Source organism: Nothobranchius furzeri, chromosome 4, assembly GCF_043380555.1.
Source record: "Nothobranchius furzeri strain GRZ-AD chromosome 4, NfurGRZ-RIMD1, whole genome shotgun sequence".
Classification (NCBI taxonomy): domain Eukaryota; kingdom Metazoa; phylum Chordata; class Actinopteri; order Cyprinodontiformes; family Nothobranchiidae; genus Nothobranchius; species Nothobranchius furzeri.
In genome coordinates this window covers 81,010,693-81,033,084 of record NC_091744.1, presented here as the reverse complement: position 1 = coordinate 81,033,084, position 22,392 = coordinate 81,010,693, and the positions used below count along the sequence as shown (strand labels likewise).

The window sequence follows — 22,392 nt, the reverse complement described above, 5'->3', positions numbered from 1 at the left end:
AATCACGAGGCGCTTCACAAAAACAAATGTTTGAATATAAAAAATATTTCAAAAAAATATTGGGTGTTTAAAATGAGAAAGAAAATAAAACTTTGGATTAAAAATGTAAGAAAAGAGCAGAATAAGGAGAGGTTGGTGATAAATGTAGGATGCACGCAGCCACGACTTGCTGGGATCCAGAAGACAGCGCACACACACCATCTAATGAAGCTTTTTAATCGCTGTATTTTATCTTTTAACTTCCTGAGACATTTTTGTGTGAATTAAATTATTTTAGCTGTTTCCGTTTATTCTGCTCTCATGGAAACGTTTTGTTAATTTTTATTAAATATAACAAGCTGACACATTTTCTACAAAACGTTTAAAAAGTGATGAATCACAACAAAGAGTCACTAAATAATAAAAACGTGTCCAAGATGAAGAGGCTAAAACATCTCAGCGCCTCCATGACCAGCAGGAGCTTCCGACTCTGTCGTGTTTCCTACCGCCCCTGAATGCACCACAAGAGCAGCATCAGCTTCGGATCGGAACCAGAACTTCTGTGTAGCTTTCTGGTTTGGAAGATTTGAAGCGGTTTGTTTGGTTTTACAGACGTGGAGCAGAATCTTCTACAGATGCTTGTCTCTCCTGGTGAGTTTGGATCCGTCAGAAACGCGGTCCCGATTCGGTAGAACGGCTGGAAACGGTCGTTTTAGTCAAGTTTGATGGTTTCTGAGTCGATCAGCTGTTGTTCTACTCATAAATCAATCAAAGATACTTTATTAATCCCAGAGGGAAATTAGAGTTTCAGTAAATAGAAGTTCATTATCATATAGATTAGAAAACATCTGGAGTTTGTTTTAAAACATCTGGGCTTTTCCCTGAAACATGCAGGCTACACGTGGTTGATTCTAGATTATTCGGGTTTCTTTTATGTGGACTTAAATGTTGAACTTGGTTTGAGCTCCACGTTCATCCCTCCGGTCAGCGGTGCTTTCTCGCTTTCTCACACCGAGCTCAGCTACAGAGACGCGGCCAGCGGGACTCCGCCTGCCCGCTGCTAGATGCGGAGCTTCGCTTAGGGACCGTCAACAAATATCCAGTCGCTCGTGAGACGCACACAGATACTCGGACAAGCCCAGCAGGAGAGCTGGAGCACTCGAGTTAGTACAAATATTTTTAATAGACGTAAAAACAACTAGAAATTAAGGTTTCCACGCCTTGTGTGTCTTCAGCAGACTTTCTTTCCACTCAGACAAATCCCTCAGCAGGAAATGTTCCTCTGGGAAATTTGGTTTTCTAGCAGAAGCACACGTCTTGCAATAGTTAAAGGAAATGATGGAAGAGAGAAAAATATATACAAAAACTCTGATTATTACTGTGTTGATGTAGCAGATCACATCCGGTAGCCCAACACACTCGGACTCCAGCTATAGGTCATGTGATCTAAAGACCCTAAGCCGGACGGATGAGACAGCACTTTAAACATTTAATTAAATTTCACATTTATAGGAATTATTGGTGCGATGGTGGCACAGGAGTTAAGTGCTCGCCCTGTGATCAGATGGTTGCAGGTTCTATCCCGGCTCTGACCAGAGAATGCTGCCCTTGTGTCCTTGGGCAAGACTCTTAACCCAGCTGGTGGCGGTCGGAGGGACCAGTGGGACCTGTGTACAGCAGCCTCACCTCTCAACGCGCCTCCGGGCTGCTGTGGCTACAATGTAGCTCATCACCACCAGGGTGTGACTGAGTGAATGACTGTGTTGTAGAGCGCCTTGGGGGCTTCTAGAAGGTGCTATAACAAATAAAGGCCATTTAACATTTATGGTAATTATGCGGGAGACATTTTGAGCTTTCCATAATAAAATGTTTTTATGCAGATTTTAGAAATGAGTGAAAAGCTGCCGTGTTCAGTCACTTTATACGTTTTATTTATATTTAGGTCATTATTTAGTCTGACTTTCAACCGACTGGATGTGTTGATGCTCCCTAACTGAAGCTCAGCTCACTTTAAATGTTTGAGGATCATTTAACTGGAGTCTAAGCGGACGGCGGTTTGAAGTAGGGATGCCCCGAGACCGATACTGGTATCGGTATCGGTGCAGATACCGATACGATACTGGCATCGGTAAAAGTTAACCGATACCAGGAACCGATACCAATGCAGCTGCTTGAAAATGGCTTCACTGTAACTTGTCATTTCTGTTCACCTAATATTTTAGTTTTGTGATGATTTTTATTCATACATTTTACTTTTTATCTTCCTCACAGTCTTTTCCTGTTGAAAGCAGAGAAGAAAATAAAATCTGTATTCCAAATCATTGCATTTTCTTGTGTGGTAGAAGTATAGGTATCAGTAATCGGTATCGGCGAGTATTCAGATCCAAGTATCGGTATCGTATCGGTTTGGAAAAAAGTGGTGTCGTTGCATCCCTAGTTTGAAGCTGACTGAGAAGAAACCAGAGAGCCGCGTCAGACGAACGGAAAAACTAGTTGGGAAACGGGAAATATCCGAAGGAAGAATACGTCAGAAAGAAGCCAGTGTTATGACCTGCAAGCGTGAAATCCATAAGCCGGCTGAAGGGAACCACATGCTCCAAATCTAGGATGGGAATTACCCATCTGAGGGAAACGGCAGGTTTTTCTCCTTCAGAAGTTCCCTGGTCTCATCTCGGATGCCCAGAACGGTTCTTTATCCAAGTGAAGAGAAGGTTTAAACGATTCTGTGTTGTTTCAGATCCACATGTGCTGACTCTCTGGGACACAAGCAGCTGAAGATGGAACGACATCTGATGGGTTAGGCTTAGAGATTAGGACTAGAGTCCAGAGTTGGTAGAACGTCTCTCCTGAGCGGAGCTCCGGTTAGTGAGAGGAAAGCAGAGACGGCTGCGTGTCTTCATGCTAAAATCCATCTGATCTTCGTTTTTTTAGCTCTTCGCTGAAGCCAGAATGCTGAGGAAGGTGGTCCTGATGAGGAGGCTCCTCCATGTGAAGGGAGATGTGATGTGCACGCTGGTTCTTCTGGTTCTGTTCTGTGTTCTGCTCTACACCCGTCAGGTAGGAAAGTCCCACCCAGGTCGTAGAACAACTCCTCATCCCGTCTCGACTAATCCAGCCGGACTTCCAGGTTGTTCTCTCATCTGGATGGGGCGGACCAGCGTGGACGCTGGACATCCACAGCTCCACCAGCTCCAGTCGGATGCTGCTAGGTACCAGGGTGACTGAAGTGGGCCAGAACTCTCAGAAGGTCAGAACCCGTGTCATTTTGTTCTATCTGGTTCTGGACGTGTGCTGAAACTTCACCTTTTCACCCAAAAACTCATGTGAGGTAAAAATCTGAGGGTTGGATTCCACCATTCAGAGAAGGTCCAGGTCCTCCTGGAGGATCCCGGGCTGTTCCCAGATCAGAGTTCTTAATGAAGAGAAAACCTCCATGGAGAGTCCACCTGAGGCGGCCTGATCAGAACCACCTCAGCTGGCTCTTTTCCATGAGGAGGAACAGCAGAGTCGTGGGTTAAGGATGCCAACAGAACCTCATCATCAAAGAGTCTGGACCAGAAGCTGATGACCCAATCCAAACCGATCTGGATCAGATCAGTTCTGAGAAGTTCTGCTCAGAGTCCAAAGCCGCTTTAGGTCAGATGGTTACATATTTGTCGTGTCTGAAGATGACCTTTACTTTGACTTCCTTTCTTATCCAGTTTCCATCAGAATCAAAGTGGCCACCCTGTAAACCCCAACTGAAGTCCAGGTCCAGGTCCAGGTCCCGAAGCAGGAAGGTGGTGCCGACAGGACGCTCGGGCCTCCCACTTCCAACCAGACCGCCGTTTGACTTTGAGTCTTATCTGAGAGACAAGGACAACAGGAGGTTCAAGCTGCTCATAGACCAGCCCCATAAATGTCACATGGGAGGAGCAGGAGGAGGAAGGAGCTACTCCCCAGCTGCTCCTTACCTGCTAATTGCCATCAAATCCACGGCGTTGGATTTTGACAAGCGGCAGGTAATAAAACAACAGCTACGTCTGAAGTTCTCTCTGGTTTCCTCCTCGTCTGACGGAAACCCGTTGTTCCCTCTGTGCAGGTTGTCCGCCGAACGTGGGGCAAGGAGGGACATCTCCAACCCGGAATATCCATCCGCACCGTGTTCCTGCTGGGCATTCCCAGGAATCATACCATCCTGCCTCTTTGGGATCGACTCCTGGAATATGAGAGTCAAACCTTCCGGGACATCCTGCTCTGGGACTTTGAGGACACCTTCTTCAACCTGACTCTGAAAGAAACCCACTTCCTGGAATGGATCAACAGCAGCTGTCCTCACGTCACGTCAGTGTTGATCCTTCTCCTTGTTTGTCCATCAGAGTTAACCATGACATATGCTAGCTGGGTTTTGGTGAGTGAGCAGATCTCCAGGTCTGAGAAGATCCAGAGCCTTGAGGAGCTTCTCCTGCTCCTACAGAGGTTCGGTCCCTCCTGAACCACTCTGCTCCAGGTGATCTGTCTTTAAGGTCAGGGGTAGGGTGGAGGTGTTGTTCCTGCACAGAGTAAGTGGAGACAGTTCTGGTGTGATGCCAGGATTCCCACCCAAACAGGAAGGTGGGCAGACCTTTGGCTTGACGTCCGGATGTTGAGTTCAACATTTATGAATGCAGCAGAATCAGGCTGAAGGATAGTGGTCCCAGAGTTGGATTTCCAAGGAGTGTGTTGGGTTAGGAGAAGAGGTCCCTCTTGGCCTGTAGCTCTTCATTAGCACTAGCAGCCAGATCACACCTGATCTCTCCCAGCTTATATTCCACCTTCTCCCATCCAGGTTCATCTTCAAAGGTGATGCTGATGTGTACGTAAACGTGGAGAACATTTTGGAGATGCTTCGGGATCGGGAGTCGAAGGACGACCTGTTTGTTGGTGATATTATCGTCCATGCTAAACCCATTCGACGCCGGACCTCCAAGTATTACGTTCCAGAGAGCGTGTACGGAGGAGGCCTGTACCCGGACTATGCTGGGGGAGGAGGGTTCATCATGTCGGGGCGCTTGGCCCGGAGACTCAGCTCCGCCTGTCAGCAGGTGGCTCACCACAGTCGCAGTTTTCGTGTTTAAGGTAACCTTTTCTGACTGATTTCCATGAATTCCTGCAGGTAGAGCTGTTCCCCATTGACGATGTCTTCCTGGGAATGTGCCTCCAGCTGATTGGAGTCAAACCTTTGCGCCATCAAGGCTTTCGGACCTTTGGAATTCCTCGTCCATCTGCAGCACCCCACCTCCAGACATTCGACCCCTGCTTTTATAGAGAACTCATGGTGGTGCACAGCCTCAGCGTCCCGCAGATCTGGCTGATGTGGAACCTTCTGCACGACTCCAAACTGAGCTGCCACAACCAGACCGGCCCAGCGACCAGGGTCTTCAGGTGGAGGGGGAGGATGGAGGAGACGGGAGAGATGGATTACGCTGAGAGGAACGTGTTCCTCTCTCATTAGAGATGGTTTGGAGGTCAGAGAGTTTCAGGGGCTGGAGTCAGTCTGAAAGGATTTATCAAACCAAGATGTTGAATCATCTGGAGGGAAATGAGATGGCAAAAGGAAAATCCCTTCCAGATTCCAGTGTAAGGAAGCACAGACAGGCTGTAAACTTAGGAAACCGTTAATGATCATCTGGACTTCTGAATCTCCTACTTTGAAACATAATCAGATGAGTTTTCTGGTGTAATTGATGCTGTTTAGTCTTTAAACTTTAAATGTTTTGATGTAAACCTTCATGATGCTGAACATTTGAGAGCAGCACCGACTCTCTGCACACCACGCACTGTGGATAGGGTACCAAGTGGCCAGGGGGCACCAGCCAATTGCTTAACGACTTCTGTGAGACATTCCGCCGCTCAAACGCCAGCTGTTACTGAGCGGATCTGCTAGTGCGCACACCCACCACCACCACGGAAGGCCGTCCAAAACACGCTTGTCACGGCTAGTACAAGATGCTTGTGCAACACCTGCATCTTAGTAGGACCCGTACATTAGTCTTGGTGATCTAGTGGAGAAAGCTCTGTATTCCTATGGCCTGACCCTGGTTCGAGTCCCCGTCCGCACTCCTATGGCCTGATTCTGGTTCGAGTCCCTGTCCGTACTCCTATGGCCTGATTCTGGTTTGAGTCCCTGCCTGTATGGGAGTGTTTACTGTGAGAAGTGCCTTGAGATGACTCTTTGTCGTTATTTGGCGCTATGGAAATAAAATTGAATTGTAGTTTATTTTCTTTTTAGCTACGTTTTAGCCCTTTACTGGTAAACTGTATGTGTTACGGTCTTTGTTTATTTAGGACTTGTGGACAGGACGCCTGTTTTTCATAGGTAGCATGTTGTCTCCAACCCAACTTTGCACCATGTTCTCATACTTCCTGTTTTACCTGTACCTGTATTGTTATTGTTTGAATGCTAAACTATTGTTTTCCTGTTTATATTTATTCTTCTTCTTATTCTGCTTTCGTACACTTTTTGAACCTTTTCAACTCCTTCAAATTTTGAACAATTTCAACAATTTTATACCAAAACGTTCAGCTCGTTAACCTCTTTCCGGTCATTACTTTAGGCATTGGTATCTTTCAAATTTTTCGAGTTATTAAGCTTTGTCTGCAAAAATTTTCCCATTGAAATGAATGGGATTGGTCGATTTTCAACAAATTCCTTTCACTTTTTTGACCTAAAACTCTATTAAGTTCCCTTTAACTTAGAGACTTCATTCAAAGTTTAACAAACTCACAAATGGTAAATGGCCTGTATTTGATATAGCGCCTTCTAGAGTCCTGGAACCCCTCAAGGCGCTTTACAACACAATCAGTCATTCACCCATTCACACACACATTCACACACTGGTGGAGATGAGCTACAATGTAGCCACAGCTGCCCTGGGGAGCACTGACAGAGGTGAGGCTGCCGAGCACTGGAGCCACTGGTCCCTCCGACCACCAACAGCAGGCAAGGTGGGTGTCTTGCCCAAGGACACAACGACAGCGACAGACTGAGCGGGGCTCGAACTTGCAACCTTCCAATTACAGGGCGAGCACTTAACTCCTGTGCCACCATCACAAGGCTTTTCTATTTAACACATTAAAGAGGCTTTTTGATCTTTTACGGTTTTTCTTAAATCGCAGGTAGAAGTTGAGGTACGACTTGAAATTTTCCAAAAAATTCACGAAAGTTATAATGGGGAACGATAGGAGCGGTGACCCTCCCTTGCTCCATTTCTGGCATTGTCCCGAGTGAACCGTAGGTCTGACTGAAATGAAACACACGCTGGCTTACAGCTAAGGAATATACCTTCGTTTTGAGCTATAATTCATGAATGTGCTCCAAACATTGTAGTCGTACGTTTCATTTCTTTGAGAATATTCAATTTTAAAAAAATGTTTCCCGCCACTCTAAACTGAAAATTCCGCACTATAACTTTTGAACTTCACATCTTCTGTGAACAGCTCTTTACTACCCCCAGACCGTTTGGACTACCGAAACAATTTATATCTCAAAAAGTAGGAATTTTTGTCAGCTTTTCAGAATGGGTTTAATGTTATCTGTAAGTGTTACCGTTCTTTTGCTACAAGCCTCGGAAAGAGGAGACACCCAGATTATCCCTCATTGAAACCCATGTTAAAGAAACTGAGATTTTCTCCTTCGATCGGCTTCAGACAGCTACAATTTTCTCGTCATAGCTTCTAGACAATTCAAAGGAGGCACACAAAAATTCACACAGATAACCACCAAAGCCTTCTGCCGCTCAAGCTTTTTGACTTTTTCCAATCGGGGCTGCAGTTTTTGAAGGATGATGAGACGTTTCAGAGGTCTGAAATGGCATCTGAGCCGCTGAGCTCTGCTAAATGCATGATGCATGAAATCTTGAAACAAAAATTTCCACCGACCACATCTTTTATAGTACACTAATAATTTTCTCCAGTTATTTTGTCTGCTTCGAATTGGTGTCTTTGGTTTTCCTGTAAGTTTTACGCAGCGGCGGCTGGTGAAAAATATTTTTGGTGGGGCTGTGCTATTTTTTTTTAAACAAACTTGTGCTTTCTGAGCTTTGTGCACAACTTCACCATTTCCTGAATTAAGCACAGCTCTTTTATTTCCTGTCTTACATTATTGGACAAACTGATTAATCCACTTGTGTCTGACTATTGGCAAGCTGCCTTGCGGACCAAGGTTGAAAAATACTGCATTAAATGGCACATAAAATAACATGACCATAAATGGTCCACATCCACATTACTGTTTGTGAAACTAACATACTGGAGAATTTCATTACAATAATATTAAATAAACAAGTATGTACCTGATCTTTTGCATGCTGTTGGTGAAGCTCTGGATGACCCCTGTGATGTAGACAGAGTCAATGTTCCTCTTCTGCAGCTGGTTGAACAGCATGTCCACATGTGGCATGATCTTGTGACACAATGCCAGCAGAAAGCCGAAATCTTCTTCCTCCAGCATTCTCACAAAGCCTCCTGCCTCTCTCTCAGTGACTGGATCAAAGTCATCCGAGTCTCCGATCATCTGGAAAAATCTGAGGAGGTCATCCTTCTGCTCAAACACTGTGTTGACATCTCTCTCTTGGACAAAATGTGCCGGTTCTGATCCACTTCTTCATTGTGTTTCTTCACTGCAAGCCTGTGCCCCTCGTCTCTAGCTGCATGGCAATGTTAGCTCTGCCTAGCATAGCTAGCTTCACCATGTTGTCCATGTGTGCCCGGGAAAACTCATGTTTATTCACCTTCTCAGAAAAATGTTTCATGTCCGTAACTCCTGACTCAATCCATGCCTTATCTGTCCCAGTCGTTTTGAATAACAAACACGGAAAGCAAAATAACGCATTAGCGTGATTGCATCCAGCTAGCCAAGCCTTCCTGGTGTACCGATTTCAGGAGAAGCCTCGTGTGTACAGTTTACCTCTCTCCTTCTCCTGCTGGCTTATCTTTACGTCGGGCTGATCTGGTTCAAGCTCTTTGACATTAAGTTTTTCCACCATAGTTCTCCTCTCGAACGGATACTGGAGAAGAGACCGAACTGAATTCAGTGCTGAGATCCGGTATCCATGCTGGTTGTAGGCTCATTGTCTATAGAGCTCCGGGAGTTGACGTCACTTCTCCCGGCATGCAACAGTTCAAATCGAAACGGCGCCATATTGGCAGGCAGAAGCCCGCAGCTGGACTATTTGTTATTGTCAGAAAACTCAATCAAACGGGAAATATGGTAGATTCCTGTTGTGCCCCAGGATGCAGAACAGACACGGACGACATAAGGAATGAGCCATCTACAGGATTCCCCAAGATCCGGAGCGCCGCAAACGTTGGATCATTGTGATAAAACGCACTAGTGACTGGGCTTAAATGAAACTGTGGGATCCTGAGAGTAAAGGTTTTCACTTATGCAGCGACTGCTTCATATCAGGTACTTAAACCCACGTTTCCTCAACTGTGTATGGTATTTATTTTAAATGCTTTTATTACGATTCTTAGTGGGCCTCCTGAACTTATTTTGGCGTGGCTTTTTCTGTCTTATTACTCATAGCAGCAAGTAAACGTCACGTAAAACGTTGCCTCGTGATTTCTGCGTGCTGCCGTTTACGTGTTTTATGATCACAGCAAATAACCGGCTAAGCTGTATTTAATTTTTAAGCAATGGTTGATCAATTGTCAGATCACACATAAAAAGCACTTTGGATTGCTATTATCTGTCTCACCGAGACAGATCTCAGACAGATCCTGAGACGCTCCTGCCTGACATTTTTATTTTATTCATGGAAAAAAATCAAACTAGTGATTTCTCTTGGCGTTCAGTTTATACATTCAAACAGCACAGCACTCTATTTAAACTACTTACGTGTAAATCTGTTATTTGTCCATCCATTTTCATCCGCGTATCCGGAGTCGGGTTGCGGGGGCATGTAGCGTTGAGAGGCCCAGACTTCCCTCTCCCCAGCCACCTGAGCCAACTCCTCCGGGTAAATCCCAGGGGGTTCCCTGGCCAGGTCCGGTAAGAAGTCCGCTCCGACAGCTTCTGGCGTTGGAGCGGGCAGTAGTGTCGAGAGTCCCAGACTTCCCTCTCCCCAGCCGCCTAAAGCTTGGTTTAGCCAGCTCCTCCAGGGGAATCCCAAGGGGTTCCCCGGCCAGGTCCAGTAAGAAGTCCGCTCGGACAGCTTCTGGCGTTTTAAAAAAGTATCCCAGGGTCACGGTAAGGGTCGGAGATGTTTAGTCTATTTAATTTCTGACTATATAAAACAATTTCTTCGGTTTTAAAGAGTGAAGTAAACTCCGACGAAATAAAATCCAAGCCGATCCCGTTCACGTTCATGTTTACATCCGTGTTTGTTTAGATTACTTGAAGGACATAAAATGCTGGATGGCTTCTAATTTTTTGCACCTAAATGAGAGCAAAACGGAAGTTATAATACTTAGTCCTGGCAGAAGAAATGGCCCTGGTGCTGATATTGACCTTGGCCCATTGACACCCTATGAAAAGAAAATGGTCAGTAATTTGGGGATTAAAATCGACTCAGCACTTAATCTTGACACTCATGTAAATACAGTGGTGAGGTCCTGTTTCTTTAACCTGAAAAGACTATCCAGGATCAGGCCTCTGCTGTCCAGAGCTCATCTGGAGTCTGTGTTGCATGCCTTCGTACTGTCTCGGCTGGACTACTGCAATGCTCTGGATGCTGGTCTGGCCCAGTGCACGGTTGCACGGCTCCAGTTTGTGCAGAACTCTGTGGCTAGGTTCCTGACAGGCACTAGATGTCGAGAGCACATTACCCCAGTGCTGACTGCTCTGCACTGGCTCCCGGTAAAATATCGAGCTCAGTTTAAAATCTTAACTCTCGTTTATAAGGCCCTCCAGGGCAGTGCCCCCTCGTACATTACTGCGCTTTTGAACAGGTATGCTCCATCTCGGTCTCTTCGCTCAGCCGAGCAGGAACTTCTGGTGGTCCCCCGGTCGAAATTTCGATCGAGGGGTAGTCGTGCTTTTTCTATTTTTGCTCCAACTCTGTGGAATGAATTGCCACTGAGTATTAGGCAGGCACCATCCCTTCAAGTCTTTAAGTCTCGTTTAAAGACTCATTTTTATCTGATTGCGTTTCAGCGCTAGGGTCACTTGAATTGCCCTAACATTATGGTTTTAACTATTCTTTTTAAACCGGATGCTTGATTTTATTTTGTCCGACATTTGTTTTTTTTTTTTATCGATTGGTCTTATTCCAATATCTCTTATCTGTAATGCTGTTTGCTTGCTATTTTATGATTTTATGTTTTTATCCTGCTTTTATGCCCATTTATTGAGAATGTTTTTCTTTTAATGATGTTGTTCAGCACCTTGGGCTTCGGATAATGTTGTAGAAGGTGCTATACAAATAAAATTTGATTGATTGATTGATTGATTATTTTACCTGCCAATATGGCGTCTACTAACTGAGAGTCACGTGGGGTCCGGAGCTCTATTACATCTGCGTCACGACCAAAAACGTGCTGTAGTCGAGACTCTGCCGACTTCTACCGAACACCAACGAAAGCCTTTGACGGTAGCTCTATCGCCCATCATGCTTCTGAATCGACGTCGACGCTGATTGGATACATTCCCATTCCTACCATTTGATTTTCTTGTCAGCAATTGGCTGGCTGCTTCAGTGCTGTTTGGGCGATTGAAACACAGCCTACAGCCTTTCTGTCGCCTCCACCGCTCGGCAGAGAGCTTCTCACCAATATAGATATTTATATATATAATATGTTTTGTTACAAAACACACAATTAACTTAGAATATGTGATTATTGTTAATTTTATTTATTTATTTTTTTTAAATAAAAATTAAAAACACTGGGGAAAACTGGGAGGGCGGCGCCCTATCGCCCTCTACTGGCCAGCCGCCACTGTCAGGTTGAATGTCTGAGGTGGAGATGCGAAGCACAGCTGACTAATGATCATCAGTGAGAGAGGATCTATACCTGGATTTTGTAAACTTCATCATTGAAAATGCTTGTTCACAAATGTAGGTAGAGCCGAAGAGAACCAACATCTTCTGAGCATGTCTCCTCAGGTTTGGAAAGTTCTCCTCCTTAAGAGAAGAGTAGAAATCCAGCAGAGATCCTGACTTCAGTACTGCATCAGACTGCAGGTCAATGAGTTCCAGCTGCACATCACTGGGTGCATTATCCACACTGCAGGTAAAGGGAGAGGAAATCATGTGCATTTCATCCTCGATTGTTCTGAGATCTTCAAAACGCCTTGAAAACTAACCATGTAATGCTCCTAACATGGATGAGTACCTGCTGAGGCGATCAGCTGATGGTGTGACTTTGTTCAGGGTTTGCATGTGAGTGAGAGTGTTGCTCTCCAGTTGACTTGAAAGAAACTGCAGCTTTCTCATGAAGGCCTTCACGAGGCTGTGCATTTCATGAACAAAAAGGCCCTTGCCTTGCAGTTTGGTGTTCAGTTCATTCATCAGTGCAGTCGCATCAACAGCAAATGCAAAATCTGCCATCCAGTCCTCATCTGAGAGCTCGGGAATGTCTTTGCCTTTCCTCTCGCAAAACTCTCGAATCTCTGCTTTCAAGTCCCAAACCCTCTTCAGCATTTTCCCCAGGCTGAGCCATCTGACAGCTGTGTGGAGTCCTCCAAAAGAGCCACAAACTGTCTGTGATTCATTGCCCGCGCCCTGATGAAGTTTATTATTTTAGTAACAACATCAGCAACATGGTTGATTTTTAGCACTGACTTGCACAACACATGTTGGTGTATAATACAATGCAAAAACACCTATTTTTGATCTGCATCGATTTCTGTCACTTTATCTTGCATGCGTTTCTAAAGTCCGACATTTTTCCCTGTAAGATTAGGACAACCGTCTGTTGTGACACCTGACATTCTCTCCCATTTCAATCCCAGAGTGTCCGTGCACGCATTTACCTCTGTAAAAAGATCACTCCCTGTCGTTGTCCCTCTCATCGACCGCATTGCTGCCAGCTCCTCTGTGAGCTTGAAGTCAGTTATCCCCCGGACAAATACGAGCAGCTGGGCTGTGTCGCGGACATCACAGCTCTCGTCTAAGGCCAGTGAGAAAAAGTCCAAACTTGCCACTTCACGTTACAGCTGAAGCTCCAGGTTCCCCACTATGTCCTCGATCCTCCTGGTCACGGTTCGCCTGGACAGCGGGATTTGCTCAAATGCGCCTTCTTTTCAGGGCATATTAGTGCGGCAGAGTCCACCATGCACTCTTTGACAAACTCTCCCTCCGAAAACAGCTTGCTGTTTTTAGCTGTTTTTAGCTGTTTTTAGCTGTTTTGTGGGATATCACAAAGCTGGTCCTGGTTGCTGCATCCCTGGATGTGTGAAGCTTAGTAAAAAAAGCCTTGCTGCTTTTGCAACTTTGCTAGCAAAGCTTCGGATGTCCGTGCCCTCTCAGCATCAGATGTGTTCTTGTATTTTTCCGAGTGTTTCTTGTCGTAATGCCGACTCAAATTGTAGTCCTTAAACACGGCAATCTCCTCCCCGCAAACCAAACACACGGCTTTACCTCCGACTTCAGTAAAAAAATACTTAGCAGTCCAATTTTTGTTGAAAATCCTGCATTCGGCATCTTTCTTTTTGTTTTTTTTGTTTTTTGCATGAGCAGACATTTCTGGGGGCTACAATCACCATGTCAACCGTGGGCACGTATTGCATCATTGTGCATGTAAAAAACAACTTCAAAATAAAAGCAATGCAGCCGTAGTCCATGCATGAGGTAAAATGAGAAAATACATTTATTTTGTAATTTCCAATTAACCTTACGCGGGCCGTTCAAAGTCAACCAAAGGGCCGTATGTGGCCCGCGGGCCGTAAAATGCCCAGGTTTGATATATACCGTATAATAGTCAAGTATAACTTAGTTCCTGTAGAAATACAATAATATAAAATTGACCTCCTTAGAGTTATGTACTAAGCATACTAGTCAAGTCAATATTTTTTTATATTGCACATTTAAAAGGCAACACCGTTACCCCAAAGTACTGCACAGCTATTATAGTAGTAGAAACATAAAGTAGAAACTTAAAAGCCAACGAGGCATGATAACAAATTTAAACCACAGGAAACTGAAACAGAATATGTAGCACAAGGTCATAGAACATCAACGATGAATCGTAGGTTAAAATTTATAAAATAAGAGCTGTAAGAGAAACCTGCAGCCACGTAAGCAAGCTGTCCCACAGGGTAGAAGCCACATCAGAGAAAGCTCTAGCACCCTTGGCTTTGAGTCTAGATCTGCGTGTAGCTAGCAGATCTTAGCGCCCTGGCTGGGACATACGGCTGAATAAGGTTGCTCAAGTCTGCATCATGCAGCCTACATATCACACAAAAATGTCTCTTCTAGTAAATCTCCTAAGTGTTTCGATTTACCACGGTGACGTAGCTGCCAAAAAACATTGCTTCTTTCTTTCTTTCTTTCTTTCTTTCTTTCTTTTTCTTTCTTTCTTTCTTTCTTTCTTTCTTTCTTTCTTTCTTTCTTTCTTTCTTTCTTTCTTTCTTTCTTTCTTTTTCTCCTGATCTTGGGTTAGACCTCCACCCACCGCTGTGACGGACGTCGGAGGAATTCTACCCACCCCTCCGCCCGCCCTCACAGACACCGGAGAAACACGTTACTTTATATACAGATTGAGAGTTTTCTGATCTCTTACGCTTCCTGATTGGAGAGCTCGATGCTGTGGCAGAACTTTGATCAAATTGTGGTTTGCTGTTGTTCGAGACGTCTAATAGAGCTAATATTCTAGCTTTACTTTAGCTGATTTCACTAAAATCTTCCTGAATATGTAAAAGATAAGGCTGGTGTTTCTGCTCTGTTTTCTATTTATTATCCTGATCTTGGGGTCATCACTAGTGATGTGTCGTTCGCGAACGAATCTAATATTTTTAACGGGTTTTAAGTGAATGATGAAAGACGAGTCCCTGTAGAGAGCCGTTCATCTTGTCTTCCAGGGGGACTTCGGAGCTACTCTGTAATGTCATTCTGCTAGCAAATTTTGAAATGTAGTCACTTTTGTTCGTTTTGCAAAGTTTCAATAAGAGTTCTTAAAAAAAATCCCCCCACCCCAGAAGTCTGCAAAGCGTAGACCTCCACCCACCGCTGTGACGGACGTCGGAGGAATGCTACCCACCCCTCCGCCCGCCCTCACAGACACCGGAGAAACACCTTACTTTATTCGAAGGTTATAGGATTCAGAAACCATTTTGTTGTTTCTGTTTCCTCTGAGTCTGTTTTTGAACATTTAGCTGGAGGTTCCTCAAAGTCCTTTGTAATATTTAAGGAATTTTCTCCATGGATCTGAGAGGCAGAAGAATCAGATTCAGATTGACAGTCTGATCTCTTACGCTTCCTGGTTGGAGAGTTTGATGTTGTGGCAGAACTTTGATCAATTTGTGGTTTGCTGTTATTGAAGTCGTCTAATGGAGCTAATGTATCAGCTAAACTTTCGCTGATTTCACTAAAATCTTTCTGAAAATGTAGAAGATGAGGCTGGTGTGTCGGCTCTGATTCAAGGAGCTGGGATTCCAGCCTGACCTCACCTGAGGTAGGACCCTGCGCTTCCTGTGGGTCAACCTTCAGGCTCCTTTCGTTAGTCAGGACAATGCTGTTCGCTTTCTGATTTTCCATTACCATCTGCCGTTTGACAGCCTTTCTGTTGGGCTGTTTAGACCCTGTGTTTGTAGAGTCCTGCACATCGTTCCTCTGCTTATTGTGGTCCTGTGCGTCTTGCAGCGTGGAACACGTTTCAGCCTTTCCTTTATGGAAATCCTCTGCTTCCAGTAGCAACTTGTTGAGGTGTCTCATAGCTGCGTTTAGCTCATTCTGCAGCCTGGACTCACTTTCAGTTTTAGTGTGAAGATTTTCCTCTAAGCTCTTACAAGAAGCCAGTAAATCCTCTTTTTCTTGATTCAAATTTTGAGTCTCGTCTTGTCTTTCCCACTTTTCTTGAACTAGTTTGCAGTGTAACCTCAAAGTCCGATCTTCAGACTTACGATATTTGTCCTCCATAATTTTGGTAGCCTCCACTTGTGCAGAAAGCGCTTCTTTAAGGGACTGAATTTCTGCACTCTGCTGCTCGTTCAGAAGTCTCAGTTCAGTGTTTTTGGACCGAAGGATTTTGTTATCAGATTGCTCCTTTTCCAAAGTTTGTCCAATTTTCTGGCATTTAACCTCCAATTTGTGGGTGGCTTCCACTTGAGCATCCAGTTTTTCTTCGAGGGTTTGTAAATCTGCTCTCTGCTGCTTATCGAGGTGCCACAAATCCATGCCTCTAGAATAGTAGATGTTTCTTGGAGGTCTGTCTCTTGAAGGCGACCTGTGAAAACTCCGCCTAGGTGGAGAACCCAGGTTTCTAGTTCGACAGACATTAGTTGGAGATCTGTCCCTGGGTTGAGACCTGTGAAACATCGGTCTATTTGGAGAGAACTGGTTTCTACGGGGGGAGATATTACTTGGCGATCTCTCTCTTGATTGAAATCTGTCCCGTGATCGAGACCTGTCAAACCTCTGCCTAGGTGGAGAATCTCCCCGATAAACAGATGCCTCTCTATAATCACGTGTGTTATCAGCTCTGTGCATTTTCAGTATAATAAGATAGTTACTGATTAAAGAATTCAATCAATAAGCTAAAATAACTAAGCACTGGGTGAAGACAGTCAGGAGACCTATCTGTTGCCTGCTGAGATTCCGAAGTGAATGACTACAAGAGTTCCAGAACCTGTATGTAATAGTGCCTTTATGACATCATAGAACTGAACCGTCTGTTTGATCGTGGTAGTTCTGTTTTCCTGGTTGTCCTGATGACTATTGTTTGATCGTGGTAGTTCTGTTTTCCTGGTTGTCCTGATTGTCCTCCTGGTAGTCGAGGTAGTTGAAGCAGACAGAATGGATGAACTGGATGCCGAAGCAGTTTTGCTCTACGGCAAGAGGGATGTGGGATATTCCTCTTGTTGTGCTATTATGTTTGTGGCATGTTAGACCACATTCACCTACGCACCAGCGTGGACAGGCAGGGAGAAAAGAGACATACAACACAAACAGGGAAAGAGAGGGAGGGGGAAATGGAGCGACAGCAGTACAAAAGAAATAGAAAACAGACCACCAATACAGTGGGGTCATCATTTAAAAAAGTAATAATAATAATAATAATAATAATAACACATCTACAAGAATAAATGAATAGGAGCTGTTAAATTGTATTATCCATATTTATAGTAGCATGTGTGTGTGTGTGTGTGTGTGTGTGTGTGTGTGTGTGTGTGTGTGTGTGTGTGTGTGTGTGTGAGAGGATGCTTAAGTTTCCATGGAAACAAAATGCTTGTTTGAAATATTTGGGAACTGCTTCCTGCTAGTGATCAGTTTCATCATTACATTACAGATCGCCATTGCTTCCCTGACTTAGAGCTTTTGACCTTTAAATGCAGATGCATCAATGCATTGCAAGAATTTAAAGTAGGTAGTTACACCCCTGATGACACCCAGGACCTCATCCCTTACCCGGATAGGGTATCCGCGGGGTCTTAAAAGTCTAGAATTTGATTAAAGGAAAATTAAGGCGTTAGACTGACTGTCAGGTTGATTGGTCCCTCTAAATTATCCTGAAGTGTGGGTGTGTGTGTGTGTGTGTGTGTGTGTGTTTGTCCTGTGTGTCTCTGTGTTGCCCTGGCAGCTTGTCCAGAGACAGCTGGAGATGGGCACCAGCCCCCTGTGACCCTGTGTGGACAAGCGGGTTCAGAAAATGGATGGATATTTTTAAATTGGCCAAACTCAAAAATGTATTGTATGAGAATGTTTTAATGCTGATCTATATTTGTTCTGCTAAATATCAATATTTAGCATCCAATGTTGGTATGAAAACTATTCCACCTTCCTAATAATAATAATAATAATAATAATAATAATAATATAGGACCACTGATCAGTCATTACCACCAATGCTTTGTGCATTTTTATATCCTACATATAGTTGAAATTTAATTCACTGTTGATGATTGAGGTGGTTTGAGCTCAGTTATTATGATCCATATATATAAAAACTAGTTAATGCAGAGAAAACTGAATACTTGTGTTCTACAAAGCACTTTAATATCTCATGTTTTACTTTAACAAATATCTGTAAACTTTGGTCAAATATTTGTGAGAATAATGTTGCACAAAGTTTATCAAACCCCATCTACACACAGCAAATTAAATCCAGACAAAACACCCCCACTTCAGTCAATTTAACTCTTTATTTCCCAAGTGTTTCACATCATTTATTTATTTTCACATATTTCCTATTTCCATCATCACTGATTCCTGCTGTTGGGCGTTTTTATTTAACACAAACATTTGAGCTTATTATCAGCAGATCACTTTCATGGCTAAAACATTGCCAATCAACTTCTACTGATCCCAAGTACAGGAAAAAAAACCTTTCCTTTGCAAAAAAAGGGATATTTTAATAAAGTGCGAGTGGTCATTAATGTCTCGAGGAAGCGCTGAGAAGAGACCGGTGTAATGTCCACATCTGGTGTCACGCTTGTGGAAAAGCATGGGTCTGTTTTCTTAATCATTCATGTCATTTATAAAGAAAATCAATGTTACCCACAGTGAGGGATTATTACATTTTCTCTAAACTAAATATGAAATCAAACTATTCTATTATAGCAAATAGATATTTTATGTTTTGTCGTCGTCTTTATCAGTAAAATAACCTCAAAGTGTGCTGGTTTTGTTTTGCTAACAATGAATAGCTGAAGAGAAGATTAATTTCTATGTACATTATCTCCTAATTCTTTTGCATTTTTAGCAAACTCTTGATATAAAAAATTTCAATAAACCAAACATGCAAATAAAATCTTTAAAAGTTAATTTAAAAGGTCTTTCCTAGGATAAACATTCATTTGACTGGAATGGTTCATAGTAATTAATTCAGCTGCAAAAAATATCCGAGTTTGCTTTTCCTATGATACTGACTGGCGCCATCTAGGCTCCAAAAAGTGCTTTATAACACACCTAGGTCATCTGAGTACATAATTTTTAACAGAAAGTGTTGTTTAAGTTCTTAGAAAAATATTATTAATAATTCAGAGCATATTTAATGCTGGAGAGAAAGAGAAGCACTTATTAAAGCAGCCACTAAGATATTGTCGAGGCAATTTGGATGAAATCTTAGCATTTCAGAGCCAGAAAAGAAACAAAACAAATAAATTCAAATAGCAGCAATTAAATTATTATTATTATGAATGTGATGGATGGAATAACAGAAACTTTCAGTTAAATTTGTGAATTAGTCCAAAAACAAGAGTGAAATGCAGGTTTGCTTTAGCATAAGTGCCTTGTGCTGTTGCAGAGGCGTAAAGGTGAGATCAAATCATTCAAAAGTGCTGATTTGTCCTAGCCTGGTGAACTAGACCAAATTCTTGCTTTGCAAAGTTTGATCTAGGAACGCTCCACTGGAACCTCCGCAGCTCCTACCAGGACTCTGGCTAGCCAATCACAGTTCTCTAGAGGGGTTTCAAACACATAGACTACGTTTACATGCAGCCAGTATCCGGGTTATGATCGGGTTAAGGTCGGTACTCGGGTTTCTGAGTTGATCAGAATAACCCGTTTACAAGCATAAATAGAAAGAGTTACCTCTAACTTGCATAACCCGATTTAAATGCGGACGTTGGGGTAGTGTCAGGACGTATGGACTACGTCCAGACGCAATATGCATCATTTCCGGTTCTTCTTGTTCCGGTATCCGTGAAAACAACAACATGTTTCCCAGTTCGGAAGAGATAGTGACCGCGTTTGTGCTTTAGTTTCCTCGTCACTCAAAGTGTGGTGCTGTGCCGCGACTCGCCATGTTGCTCCCAACTTGTTGTTTACTTCCGGTGTTCTGGCGCATACAAGACGTCTCGCTACTCAAAAGACCAAGATTCCTTGCGAACAAAGCATGCGCAGAACACACGCTTTGATGGGGATATCCCGATATGCGTTTACACAACTAAACATTCGGGTTATAAAAGGGTTACCCCAGGTGTAGGAACCGGGTTTTTAAAGACGTGGTAATGCCCCCCTCAGAGTTTTACTCCACCCACGTATCAATTTTAAAAACTGCAACATTAGTAGGCATTGCCTGGAGGACCAAGAGGGTGGAGCCGCGGCAGTGACGAAGACGATGGCTAACTAGACGATGCTAGCTCCCTTCACTCTGAGCAGTTATTAGAAGTGGAGGACGTTTCTCCCCCTCCTTACCCAGACACTCGAGAAGAAAGGGACCAAGTCTATTTGGAGGAGACAAGCAGACCTGAGCTTATTGTTTTGAGCTTGTGAGTTGCCTGAAACTACCGGAACCGACCCAACAGAACCAGCTCTGAATGGTAAGTAGCCGTTAGCCATAGCATCAGATTAGCTGCAGGGTTTTGCTCCACGGCCCGAGAGAGCTAGTATTCAGCATGTTTTAGATGTTTATCTGCTTCAATACACCTGGTTTAAATCAGCAACAAATAGCTGAGCTGCTTAACAGCTAATCTAACCTGTTAAAGCAGGAAAATCCACTGAAACGTGCTGGATAGCAGCTCTCCAGGAGCCCTGGGCTCATGCTACAGTCTGCTGCATAGAAAGTTATGAAAATACCCCATGAGAAAATTATACTGTAATGTGTTCAGCCCACTAAAACTGCCCTGATTTCATTATTTATTTACTGATACTACAGTGGCGGCCGGTGAAAAATATTTTTGGTGGGGCTGTGCTATTTTTTTTTAAACAAACTTGTGCTTTCTGAGCTTTGTGCACAACTTCACTATTTCCTGAATTACGCACAGCTCTTTTATTTCCTGTCTTACATCATTGGACAAACTGATTAATCCAGGTGTGTCTGACTATTGGCACGCTGCCTTGCGGACCAAGGTTGAAAAATACTGCATTAAATTGCACATAAAATAGCTTGACCATAAATGGTAAATAGGCAATGCAAGAGGCAAGTAACAAAAACATTTTGTTTAATTTCAACATTTGAGTGAACACAAAAAATTATGAGCAGGTCACTGTTACAGTAATGGTAGTAAACACCTCTTAGACAAAACACCAGAAATTTACACTGTTAAATATTTCTGGAGTGTTGTGCCAAGGTCAACTTTATACAAAGATCAAGTGGATGCATTTGTGTGTGTGTGATACCTCATTTGTACAGAAATGTTGCCCTTCTGTCCTTCTGAGTGGCAAAGCTCTCGATTAGCTTTTTATTGAAGTCAGGAATGTTTGTGACAAGCTTTTTTTCCATGGAGAGCATGGCAAGAGCATTCAGCCAATCCTGTGTCACGGTGTTCCTCAGGAAAGTCTTAATCCTCTTTAAAGTAGATAAATAAAAAAAACAACAGATAAGTACATAGGAAACACTTTCATAGGAAATAATGTCATCAGTATCCTCTTACAAATGTCATATTTCCCAGTGTTTGGGACAATAAAACATTTCTGATTCTCAATCAGATGTTTTTACATTTGAGGTAAAAACATCTAATTGAGAATCAGAAATGTTTTACCATCCCAAAAGCTGGGAAATTTGTTTGCTGCAGCAGAAGTGTAACAAGTAAAATGGAATCAGATTGATGTATGTACAAATTTACATGAAATACACATTTACGTGATTAAATATGTATAATAAGTATGCATGTTGAAATGAGTTTTTACAGTTATTGCACATTAAACAATGTACATGTTATTAAACAAATGTCCCGGTTTGTGGGACAACCAAGGATTTCTGATTCTGATTGTCTTGTTCACAGAAATGTAATGTACAGCTTACCTCTGCACCCAGCTGCTGTTGTTCCCTTGTCGAGCTGCATGGCAACATTAGCTCTGCTGCCTAGCATGGCTAGCTTCACCGTGTTGTTGTCCATGTGTGCCCGGGATGACTCGTGTTTCTTCACCTTCTCAGAAAAATGTTTGAAGTCCGTAACTCCTGACTCATCCATGCCTCATCTGTCCCAGCCGTTTTGAATAACAAACACGGAAAGCAAAATAACGCATTAGCGTGATTGCATCCAGCTAGCCAAGCCTTCCTGGTGTATCAATTTCAGGAGAAGCCTCGTGTGTACAGTTGACCTCTCTCCTTGTCCTGCTGGCTTATCTTTACGTCGGGCTGATCTGGTCCAAGCTCGACCCTCACGAGGGTCGAGCGAAATTTTAAACACGCCAGAAGTCCATGCGACCTCACGACTGCTGATCGGCAGCTGGTCACGTGGTGTTAATCGCCTCTCGTAACCCCCTGTACACTACACGACCGCTCGGCGCAAAACTCGCCCCGATGTCGTGGATTCTCGCACGACTGGAAAATCGGCTCAAAAAAGTGAAAAAGTCGCACAATGTACGCCCGGCTTAAGTCAATTCTATGTAAAGATTGTCTGCGTGAACC

The 22,392-nt window shown here is 43.5% G+C and overlaps 1 protein-coding gene across 4 annotated transcripts; it reads left to right on the top strand.

Annotated features, from left to right (window-relative positions):
• Positions 1-481: 481 nt before the first annotated feature.
• Positions 482-5,642, top strand: b3gnt9 (UDP-GlcNAc:betaGal beta-1,3-N-acetylglucosaminyltransferase 9). Of its 4 annotated transcripts, none has more exons than XM_015940986.3 (8): positions 500-630; positions 2,717-2,775; positions 2,911-3,036; positions 3,107-3,226; positions 3,681-3,980; positions 4,061-4,302; positions 4,787-5,042; positions 5,114-5,642. In XM_015940986.3, the coding sequence occupies exons 3-8, from the start codon at positions 2,929-2,931 to the stop codon at positions 5,450-5,452; spliced, it is 1,365 nt and encodes a 454-aa protein (XP_015796472.3). In that variant the 5' UTR covers positions 500-630; positions 2,717-2,775; positions 2,911-2,928; the 3' UTR covers positions 5,453-5,642. The 4 variants fall into 4 exon arrangements, with proteins under 4 accessions (XP_015796473.3, XP_015796472.3, XP_015796470.3 ...); XM_015940984.3 differs by having other exon boundaries at positions 2,717-2,840; XM_015940987.3 differs by lacking the exon at positions 2,717-2,775 and having other exon boundaries at positions 482-630.
• Positions 5,643-22,392: the final 16,750 nt, after the last annotated feature.

What these genes read in the sequence shown, in the direction of transcription:
- b3gnt9 (XM_015940987.3), top strand. Translation starts at nt 2,929, where the DNA reads ATGCTGAGGAAGGTGGTCCTGATGAGGAGGCTCCTCCATGTGAAGGGA. An exon ending in TGGATTTTGACAAGCGGCAG is followed by an intron (nt 3,981 to 4,060) that starts GTAATAAAACAA and finishes CCCTCTGTGCAG; the next exon opens with GTTGTCCGCCGAACGTGGGG. An exon ending in AGCAGCTGTCCTCACGTCAC is followed by an intron (nt 4,303 to 4,786) that starts GTCAGTGTTGAT and finishes TCTCCCATCCAG; the next exon opens with GTTCATCTTCAAAGGTGATG.